At 37.3% G+C, this 10,586-nt stretch overlaps 3 protein-coding genes across 5 annotated transcripts; 2 read left to right on the top strand and 1 right to left on the bottom strand.

Moving 5' to 3' along the window:
- Positions 1-4,685, top strand: LOC130729131 (uncharacterized). Of its 3 annotated transcripts, none has more exons than XM_057580762.1 (5): positions 1-187; positions 1,186-1,605; positions 2,761-2,807; positions 2,891-3,832; positions 4,269-4,685. In XM_057580762.1, the coding sequence occupies exons 2-4, from the start codon at positions 1,287-1,289 to the stop codon at positions 3,815-3,817; spliced, it is 1,293 nt and encodes a 430-aa protein (XP_057436745.1). In that variant the 5' UTR covers positions 1-187; positions 1,186-1,286; the 3' UTR covers positions 3,818-3,832; positions 4,269-4,685. The 3 variants fall into 3 exon arrangements, with proteins under 3 accessions (XP_057436745.1, XP_057436746.1, XP_057436748.1); XM_057580763.1 differs by lacking the exon at positions 1-187 and adding an exon at positions 400-594; XM_057580765.1 differs by lacking the exon at positions 1-187 and adding an exon at positions 402-533.
- Positions 4,686-4,823: 138 nt separating this feature from the next.
- LOC130729132 (embryogenic cell protein 40-like) lies at positions 4,824-6,951 on the top strand. The gene is made up of 2 exons (XM_057580766.1): positions 4,824-5,596; positions 6,044-6,951. Exons 1-2 carry the CDS (start codon positions 5,366-5,368, stop codon positions 6,272-6,274), a joined length of 462 nt encoding a protein of 153 aa, XP_057436749.1. The 5' UTR covers positions 4,824-5,365; the 3' UTR covers positions 6,275-6,951.
- A 1,967-nt stretch (positions 6,952-8,918) lies between these two features.
- On the bottom strand, positions 8,919-10,055 carry LOC130718883 (F-box protein At5g07610-like). Its single transcript, XM_057569517.1, has one exon. The coding sequence runs from the start codon at positions 10,053-10,055 to the stop codon at positions 8,919-8,921; it is 1,137 nt and encodes a 378-aa protein (XP_057425500.1).
- Positions 10,056-10,586: the final 531 nt, after the last annotated feature.

The raw sequence follows: 10,586 nt of genomic DNA, 5'->3' as shown, positions 1-10,586 counted from the left end.
TAGCGCATAGCCGCAAGTAGTGAAGAAGAAGAAGAGGGAGAATCTCTCACGGCTTAAACAAACCGTCTTCTCCGACTCTGAGTCCCAAACACTCCTCTCTCTCTCTCTCTCTGCAACAAGCACCACTCACTCACTCTTCCTTCTCCTTCTCTGTAACTGTGGCGGCGACGCTTCGCTTCGTTAAGAGGTACGCGACCTTCGATGTCACACTCATATGCTGATGATTCATGTTTATGCTGCGAATTTCACAATCAATAGTTTCTTCTAGTTATCCATCTAATCACAATTATTATTATTATTATTATTATTATTATTATTATTATATTCGACATTCCAGGTCTTGTCTGTGTTTTCCGTTTTTCAAGCATTAATTTCGGATCATTCTGACTTTTTTATTTTTATTTTCAGTGAGCTGATTTTCATTTTTCTACGATTTCCGGTTTCCTTGATTTCTATTCAACACTCTTTCACTGTAATACCAGATTTATTGGATCATCATCCCCATCCAAACCCTTCTCAATTTATTTTTTGGGGTAATTTATTTATTGGATCATCATCAATCCCCCCTTGTTTTTCTCTTGCCACTGGTTTCAGGTTGCTACCCAAATCTATCATAAATTGTACAATATCACTTGTTTATTATCTAATTAATCAATATTGTTCTATTGATTTAGATCACTCTTGCTGCAATTCTTTCCCATCTTTAAGTGGGTCAGTTTCGTGTGCCCCTGAAATTGGATGGATTTTTACATAGGGAATTCTATGAAAAAGCTTATTGTCAATATATTTTCATTCTGAGTTTATTGGGTTTCATTACATCCGGAATTCTATGAAAAAGCTTGGTTTTTTTTTGTGTGGGGTGTTTTAATTTGGAATGGTGTTTAACTAAAGCCCTGTTGTCAAATCGTGATTGAGGACCATCGCGCTGAGCCAAAAATCCGCTATTTCGGCCACTATTTAGCGGCGAATAGAGGGAATAGCGCGCTATAGTGGGCAATAGCAGCGTCGCGATTAACCAAAAATCCGCTACGCCGCCTCTATAGCCGCTATTTGATAACACTGAACTTCAGTTAGGCTTCTGGTCCTGGTTGTGTGAAACAGATAATTTGTTTTGGACTTATCCTTTTGACTTTCATAATATTTATCATTGCAGTTGATAGTATGCTTTTTTTGTCACTATAACAGGGAAAGAGCTGTGTTCGCGAATGAGTGGTGTGGATTTGTATTTGCGGATAGAATTGGTGTTTGTGTTTGTATAAGAAGCTAAATACTGCTGCTACATCGCAATGGGTGCTGCTTGTTGTGTTGCTGCCAAAGATAAAACTGTACAAAGTGGATCAACCAGTGAGGTATTGCATAGGAATACTCGTTGTTCTCCGACATGGAGCTTTAGGTGGGATCATCGTGGAGGGCGTGTAGCCGGTGAAGATACATCTATAAATTGGTTTTCTGATGGAATCAGCAGAAATGATGGATCAGAGAATAAAAATGAATCGGCGTATGTCTCCGAGGATGGAAGTCCATTGCAGAATTATCAACGGAACAGATGCCTAAAATCCCCTATTTCTGAAGGAACTAATGTACATGTGAGAAATTCACCTACAGGTAACTTTCAGGAACTCAGATTTCTGGCTTTGACTGTGAACCTACTTGGGTTAGACTTGTTAGAACTGGATCTGTATCAGTTATTTCATAGTTCACTCTGATGATGTCTTCTCGAATATACTTCTATCCCATAATGTTTCAGAAATAGGTGATGAGTGTGGTTAAATGCAATGGTAGTTCTATAAAGACAAAAAGTTATCAGAGTGGGGGAGAGAAACTGTTAGGTCTTTAAATTTTCCTGTTCTGACCAATATTTAAAGTTAAACCACACATAATAAGGGAATGGAAAACGGAAAAGACTCTATAGAAGACCATCATATATTTTCATCCTGATACTTGAATGAGAACAATTTAAAAACGGATTTTCAGCACTGAAATTAATGTCACTTTTTGTGAGTCTTAGTTTCTTTGGGTGATATGTTTTTTTCCCACTGATATAACTTGTTGCATATGACAGTTAGTTGAACTAAAGCTTAGACTGAATCACTGAAACACAAACGTTCCAGCTAGTGCAAATGCAATTATGGGTGCATTTGGATAAGCTTTTCCAAAATTAGGCCTTTTTTGGAAGAATTTATATGAGCTTATCTTATAGTATAAGCATTTATGCAACTAATGTAAGTGATTGTATGAACTTATGATAATAGCTTATGCTTTATGTATAGGTTGTTATGAGTTTATTTTCAGAAGTTACTCGGTTTAGGTTTTGAATAAGCACTTACACCACCTACTTGTAGGCTATTTTAAGCTTATTTCAATAAGCTTTCTGAAATTATCATACGAAGAAGCGCATGTGATAAGTGCTAATGGAAATAAAAGTTAAGTTGTTTACCCAAACACACTCTTAGTCTATGATATAGCTTTTTTATAGCCTTTTTCTTCAAAAGTTGCTCTTTCTAGTTCTTGAGGAAACACTAAAAATTTATAGGTGACTTTTTATATATCCATCCTCCCAAAGAACCAGCAACATAATATAGGCAGCTAGGCAAATCATTACGGATAATGTGTTTTTTTTTGTATGGCTTGCTCTGTGATCTTTTAAAATCTGCAATATGCCAGTGCTCTAGTGTTAATTTACTTGATCCACTGGTTAACTAGTATTCTGTCAACTGGTTCTTTTATAGCATTTGACATGGTTATTCATGCTTATTGTAGACCAATCTATTTCAAGGACTGTCTCTATGGATATGAACGTGGAACAGGTAAGGTTTTAATAGTAAATACCTCTTTTCATTTACTTTTTTGCTTAGTTGTTGGTATGTGATTTCCTCGACTCACTTGCTAGGGGAATGAGTTGACTGAATCATCAATAGTATCTTGTCCATCTCCCACAAAACCATCATTGCCTTCAACTTCATTGTCAGCATCTCCTTTATCATCCCAATGTCACATGCTTCCATCCAGCTTGACTCCATCAAGGTGGCCCTACCGTTCCCCTGGACACCAGCTGTTACGGCAAGCTTCTGATAGCCGAATCCCAGCATATAAGTCACCCAGCAGGTTCTCTCTGTCTGAAGAAAGGCCCATGTTTCCTACTTGGAGTAATGAATCAGGTATGCGCTCCCATGGGGGATCTTCAGATGGTTGGTCTATACCGGGCTTTCCTGAGATGACGGGAACTCCCCATAGAGACAGATGGTCATTTGACAGCGAGTCCTTTAGTTTTAATCGCGAAAGGTTAGCTAGATCCCGTAGTTGGCTTTCAGCTTTTTCTCCAGTTGATTTGCAAACATGTGGTGTTTGCTCAAAGCTTTTGACAGAGATGTCTTGGAGAAGTAATAATCTTTCTGTAGTTGCTGTTCTTATCTGTGGACATGTATATCATGCTGAGTGTTTGGAGAGTATGACACATGACATCAATAAGTATGATCCAGCTTGCCCAGTGTGCACTTTTGGTGAGAAACAAGCTATGAAGTTGGCTGAAAAAGCTTTGAAAGCTGAAATGGATGTGAAGGCTAGAAACAAGAAATCAAAGAATCGGGTTGTGGACAGTGATATTGATGATGATTCTGTTGTGTCCGATCACCTCAAAGGGAGAGGGCTTAAAGGTAAAGGACCTAGGGCTGACTCCAGTTCCAGTGGGAAAAGCTCCTTTGGGAAACCTTTTTTGAGGCGACACTTTACGTTCGGCTCAAAGGGTTCCAGATCCATGTTAGATAATCACCCCACAAGAAAGAAGGGTTTCTTTTGGGCAAAATCTAGCAAACAATAAGCTGCTTCTTGGGAGGTCTGTTTCCTTATCTTCTTCATCTTCTTGTTTCATCCTTATATTTGGCTTAGTGTGTTTGGAATTTGGATCCGCGTTGTCGCAGTTGATTTTGGTATTAAAATTGATTATAGTAAAAGTGAGTTAGAAAGTTAAGTGATTTATGTTTGGAATTTTAATGTTGAAGCTACTCTCTAGCTTTTGCAGAATTGATTTTGGAACTGAAATCAATTCTCCAAAATGCTTTTACTTTATCCAAAGTTGATTTTACTTTATCAGAAATGATTGCAACACACACTTATTGCATGCAGGGTAATAAAGAAATAAGGTTTTGCTGCTTTTCCATTATGTAGTAAGCAAGTAATTGTGCTTCCAGATTCTTTCGGGTTTGGTTGCTATATATACCCTGGAATTCCTCAGCAATTCTTTTGTCCTTAAAAATGTTTCTTTATTGCAGGTTCCACTGTGGATCTTCTCTGCATGCTCAAAAGGATTGTGGAAAGGGCATTATGTACTAATTCATGACTTCAGAGCATCTGTATACACTAATCTGTGACACCAACAAGATTAGGAGCTGAAATTACTCTGTAAAGAAGAAAACATACCAGTATAAGATGATATAGAGACATAAACAGTGTTTTGAGACAAATGTCTTTTTGTATTGTACAGGTCGATTTGTTTATTGCATGGATGGTTGGGTATAATCATTATATCCAAATGATGCCTTGTTGTCCACGATATGTAATGCAGGCATTAGCCCTTGGGAGTTTATGGTGTTGGGCTGTGGTCTTTATAGGATGATAAGCGATTCCATTTATTTTGATTGATTTTATTTGTTTGCTTTTAATGAAAGAAACAGTTTCAGAACAGCCAATTACCAAGTTTGTGTTTTTTTTGGGTAGTTAGCAGATTGAATTGGGCAAGTATGTGATTGTAATTACAGTGCAGGTTTAGATAAACATAGAAAATCTTGCCAAGCTAAAATCAAGGTGGATCGAAGCAACTTTATTTAGCTTTTGTGGTTGTCCACTATGATTTTACCTTACACTAACTTACTTAACCCTGTAAATTGAGCCATGAGCCAAATTTTATTTGGACATATAACTTGGCATAGAAACACCAAATTAAGTGTCTTATTAAACTTATGATTGTCTAATTTAATTTGGCTTTGGAACTTCCTCACCCAAATTGGAACAGTCTATGTGTCTCTGGATGAATTTGGGATTTCAATAGATTCTTCTTGCAAAAAATTATGAGATAAGCTCATTCAAGAGGATGGCAGGAGCAAAAGCATGTTATGAATGCAGCTACTCGTGACAGGTGTTCTGGTTCCTTTTATGTGTGTTGGTTTCTTATGGAGCCACGTGTTGGCATCAAGTTACATGCATGCACACCGCCACGAGCTTCTTAGTTTGAAGAATTATATAAGAACCCACACACACCTTGTAGTGTAGTCTTCTACATTCTACAACTTCGAACTGATAGAGTAACAGTCTAACAGAGTGCTGCTAAAAGCGAAGGTTTGTTTGAATTAAGTTGAAGAAGGAAGAGGAAATGGCTGAAGCGCAAATAAGAGATCAATACGGCAATCCTATCCAGCTCACTGATCAATTCGGCAACCCCGTCAAGCTAACCGACGAGCACGGCAACCCCATCCACCTCACCGGCGTCGCAACCACCACTCCTACCACGGTGGCTGATCTCATAGCCACCGAGCGAGCCACCGATCAGGCTGGTGGTACTGGACAGCTTCGTCGCTCTAATTCCAGCTCAAGCTCTAGCTCGGTACTTAAACACATATCCTCATCATATTTCTTCGCTTCTTTTCTAATTTGGTGGAATTGGAACTTATATTATTGTCTTACATCATGTGTCTTCTACCCAATAGGGCTTTTGAGATGATTATAACATTATAACATGGGATCGAGTTTCTATAACTAAGCGGACTAGAGTATTTGGTTGGTTTATGCATTGTTCACCCTTTAGTCCCAAATGTCTCAAATGGATTATTGTGAAAAAAAAGCATGTTACATGTGTTGTTTTTATTTTGAACCTCTTTACCCAATAGGTAGTTGTTTACAATTATTTTATTTTTACTATATTATTTTAAAAATGTATTTGGTAACAAAACTTGGTTAGTTTTAGTAGTTGATATATATATATATATATATATATATATAATTAAACACTTAATTATCTTTCTTGGTTTTGGTTAATGATTATATTGGATAGAGTGAAGATGATGGGGAAGGTGGGAGAAGGAAGAAGAAGGGCATGAAGGATAAACTAAAAGAGAAGATACCAGGTGTAGGAGGAGGAGGAGGGAATGAACAATCTCACAATACAGCAACAACAACAACAACAACAGCCTCTGCTCCTGGTGCTCCACATCAAACCGGGGAGAAGAAAGGTTTTATGGAAAAGATCAAAGAAAAATTGCCGGGCGTCCACCACAGCCACTGATGAAGCTATGTTTATGTGATGTTATGAGTTCTGTCTTTTTACATCATGGGCATTTCGGAGCATGTTATTAGTATATTGTCTAGTTGCAATTATGCTTAATTTGTACTATGTATAATCCAGAAGTGCTTTCTAGAATCATTGCATATATGAATGTGTTATGTGTTTACTCAATATGAGTACCACTGTGGGTTCTGATTTTAATTTAGCACTTGCTTGTGATATCTAGTTCAAGTTATGCTTTTGTTATTGGGGATTTGGGGATTGGTTTTAATGTCATCTCTCATCCTTTTTCTCATCTCACACGCGCACTCAAACTTCCTCTCTTATCTTTTCCTTTTATCCCACACCCCAACCTTCCTCTCTTATCTTTTCCTCTCATCCCACACACCATATCCATACTCACGCACTCAATCTTCTCCTTCTGCCATTTCCTCCGCACTCAACCTTCTCCATACCACACACTCTTCTCCTTCTCCTTTCCCCAGCTCAGCCCTCCTTTCCCTCTCAACCCCCGCACTCTTCTCCTTTCTTGGGCGATCCATACTCTTGCCCGTCAGTCTTCTCCGCCACCGCCAGCCACGCCGTGTTTACATTAGTTAGTTGTTAGTAAATTAGTACAAATTATTCATCCTCAAGGTTCGAACTCTATCCTTCACATATAATTACACTTTGTTCAAATATGTGAACTACCCATCGATCTCATTGAGCTTAGGTGTTGTTTTTTGTTGTGGTCAATTGTTATTGAGTGCAGATGTTCCGCACATTTTCGCCGCACATATAAGTGCAAATAAAATGCATTTTGATAGTAATTTTTGTCTTGTTTATTGTTGGTACTATAGATTTTTTTTTTTAAAATGGCCCCACACAAATTCCACCTCAACTATGGAAATAGAGGTAGGAATAGAAGATAAAGATACATAAGTTGATAAGAATAGAAAGTTTGGCTGCAAATGACATTAAAGAACAAACATTTTTAATAAATAATAATTATTTTTAGAAATAAAAAACTTAATTCATCATTGAAATGGATAATCTTTTGTTGAGATTTTTTTTTATAAAAGGTATTTAAGAACATTTATGAGAAAATATGTGTCGGAATATTGTATTCTCATATTTGGTTGATGTTATACGAAAGTTTCTAAACACATGTGTTGGAATGTTATATTCTCTTATTTGGTTGAAGTTTTCCATCGTGATTTATTGTACGAAAGTTTGTTATACACTTTATCACCTTAATAACTAAGAAGATAATTGATTCAACATGTGACATGTAAAGAAAAATAAGTTAAAATAAAACTGATGAAAAAATATTCGTGAATCCATTATTGAAAATTTATATTATGTAACAAGCTTTTAGCACATTATGTAACAATCTTCCTTGCAAAGTATGTAAAAATTATCTATAAAAAAATTGAATGCCTCATTTTATGTCGAGACTGGTACTTTTTATAATCAGGTTTCATCTTTTACACGTTATTTTAAGTAACTCAATACTCGTACTTTTTCATTTAAGACTAAACTTAACTAATGAAAATATAATTATTGACATTTTACAATAGGAACTATTTTTTTTTATAATAATGGGGGCAAAAGCCCAGAAAAACAAACTACACAACTCTAGCAGAATAGACTCTATAACACACAATTTCTAAGCAAAGGGAAAAGAGATCCAGGATAAGCTTTGGAACACCATGACCAAGTTTAGCAAGATGACCTGCCCAATGGTTGGCATATGTGTATCCATAGTAAAGTGAAACATCCCACCTCAACAAAGCAGGAGTTGAAATCTTCCAGACCAAGTCCACACAAAGGTGATTAGAAGGACATCGCTCCTGAGCTCAAAGGCTAGCTTAGAATCGATTTCCACATCCAGCACTTTAATCCACAGGTGTAGAGGTTGTTTCAGCCTTTTAACAACCCCCTAGAGCTTTACTCGCAAGGTAGAGCACCCTCCAGTGTCCCTGCAAATCCAAGAGTGTCATTCCAATCTCTGATCAGCCCACCATAAGTAGCACGACAGGGTTGGGAGCAAACAAAACCATCTAAGTTTAGTTTGCACACACCAACATCAGGTTTTTTTTTTTCCAGGAGATTATACTTTTCTTCATATGAAGCCTAGAAATTGCATCACGAAGGTGAACATTCTGGGCAATTTCAGCGGTATATCTCATAATGAGAATCATCAGGTTACAGAATGTGGCAGTATTATTATTCAAAATTAAATCACACTTATTTTTCCAAATAGACCAAACCATAATCCCAAAGAACAGAGCACAATTAAATCCACCTTAATGAACAAACTTTCGGTGAAGATTCAAGCTCATCTTTCACCTTCAGCGTATAATGGTTTAAATTCATCAATTTCTTAAAACACATTGTTTCATACTTCTTAATAATTGAACGTGAACATAAAAGAGAATAAAAGGAAAAACAACATACACCACTAAGTTAGTTTGATAATGATGAGTCCATTTGAAAGAAAACTAATAACATGGATAGATCATATCCTTAATAGCAAAAACTAAAAGCATCAAGAAGCAAAGAAAGTCAAAATAAGAATGAAAAACACAAATAATACCTTGCACTTTATAAGGTAATTAACAAATTACTAAAAAAACATTCATTTATAATTAAGCAGTTACCTCTATTGGAGCAACGTTTTCAAAATACTAAAGAACCCCCAGTTATATACACATTCAGGTGAGTTGACCGTCTCATAATCACATAATTTTGTTGAAGCTTTATCCACTGGATCATATAGAAGGCCTACATCTTTATCTATGTCTAGAACCAACACAGACAATGATAATTTCTCATCTTTCACTGTGCGGACAATGTAAAATCTCAAATCATGCCAGTACCAAAGTATCTCTGGAAATCCGCCTCGTAAAGGATTAAAATCAACACGATACTTCAATAACCAGCCGGAGAGATCTTCCTTCAACTCAAAAATATCATAAAGTGGTAATACTTCAAATTCAAAATTGGGAGGTTCCTCACAAAGGATCAAATACAAATGCCCAGCAGATTGTCCAAAATGCGCAATACATTGGTTCTCCCATTCCAAATCAGACAAGGGCATCGGGAAATTTTTGAGGGTTTGAGTATCAACATCAAAATAGACGGAGAAATCACTTCCCCACCACCAATAAATGGCACCATTGCAATAAACCCCATCAGCAGCCTCTAGTTCAAATGGGATCTCTATAGGAACATCAGGGCCTATCTGCAAACCGGTTTTGAAGGAATATACATTGAAGACCCAGTGAAGCGGTGAATTCAGTTGTGCAACTGAAATGACTTTATAGTCAGGCGACATGCAGGGGTCAAAAGCTAGATAAATGTCAATGCTTTTACTTTCAGGCCTCCATGGAGTGATAGTGGTGAAGTTTCCGCTGATTGGGTTGCAGATGAAGTAATTGGGACCATAGCCACGGCAGAGGAGAAGACCATTACAGGAACGGACAACGGTGACTTCTTCGTTCTCATCGGGGAAATTGAGTTCAAGAGAACGGAGTGTTGGAACTGTGGTGGCGGTGGTAAAGGAGAGAATTTGCGACTCATCATACACGTTGGAGAAAATGACGGAAGTGGGGTAGCGCCGGTGTTGGTGAATGGAGTGAGCGTCTCGGAATCGTTGATCGGAGATGAGTGTAAGCCACCGCTTTGAAACACACTTCGATTGGATAAGGGGTTTCAACGGTAGCCGAATAAGGATCTCCCATAAGAGGTCTATGTTTCCGATGACCTCGGCTACGGCGGAGGCAGTGTGTCTTTGCATTCTGATTTGTAAAACTAGGGTATAAAGGAATACGGTAGGTATGCCCGGTTTTATAAGGGTGTGTGTGTGTATGAATCCTCTTTTTATCCAACGGTGGAGGGTAAAGTTAATAAATGATAAAAAAAAGTCAGCTTTGTGAACTCAGCTGTGGTTGCATCAATATCAGCTTTACCGGAGCTAAAGTCAAGTGAATAATAATTGTCAGCTTTAAAGAGCAAGAAAATATCTTCCTGAATTTCAGATTTTAGAGTGTGTCACGACGTCAACATTACATTGAGTTTTGTGTCAGCTTTTACTTTATTATGGTTAGCTTTTGACCTATATTAATGAGCATTTTCTTGTAGTGAATGTTAATCTACAGTAATTTATATCATTAGCATCAACCTTTCCAAGTTAATAACGTCAACTTTATGGATACTATGATAGCTTTGATCCCAAGAGACCAATGCTAAAAAAATAGGTTTTATCACGTTAACGTCTGTCCTGACAATGACTCTAAGCCGACACTAAATTAATTGTAGCGTCAAGTTT

This window comes from Lotus japonicus, chromosome 1 (assembly GCF_012489685.1).
Source record: "Lotus japonicus ecotype B-129 chromosome 1, LjGifu_v1.2".
NCBI lineage: Eukaryota > Viridiplantae > Streptophyta > Magnoliopsida > Fabales > Fabaceae > Lotus > Lotus japonicus.
The sequence above is the reverse complement of the archived record's forward strand: the minus strand, read 5'-3'. Positions and strand labels throughout refer to the sequence as shown.

What these genes read in the sequence shown, in the direction of transcription:
- LOC130729131 (XM_057580762.1), top strand. Translation starts at nt 1,287, where the DNA reads ATGGGTGCTGCTTGTTGTGTTGCTGCCAAAGATAAAACTGTACAAAGT. An exon ending in TGTGAGAAATTCACCTACAG is followed by an intron (nt 1,606 to 2,760) that starts GTAACTTTCAGG and finishes TGCTTATTGTAG; the next exon opens with ACCAATCTATTTCAAGGACT. An exon ending in TGGATATGAACGTGGAACAG is followed by an intron (nt 2,808 to 2,890) that starts GTAAGGTTTTAA and finishes CTCACTTGCTAG; the next exon opens with GGGAATGAGTTGACTGAATC.
- LOC130729132 (XM_057580766.1), top strand. Translation starts at nt 5,366, where the DNA reads ATGGCTGAAGCGCAAATAAGAGATCAATACGGCAATCCTATCCAGCTC. An exon ending in CCAGCTCAAGCTCTAGCTCG is followed by an intron (nt 5,597 to 6,043) that starts GTACTTAAACAC and finishes TATATTGGATAG; the next exon opens with AGTGAAGATGATGGGGAAGG.
- LOC130718883 (XM_057569517.1), bottom strand. Translation starts at nt 10,055, where the DNA reads ATGCAAAGACACACTGCCTCCGCCGTAGCCGAGGTCATCGGAAACATA.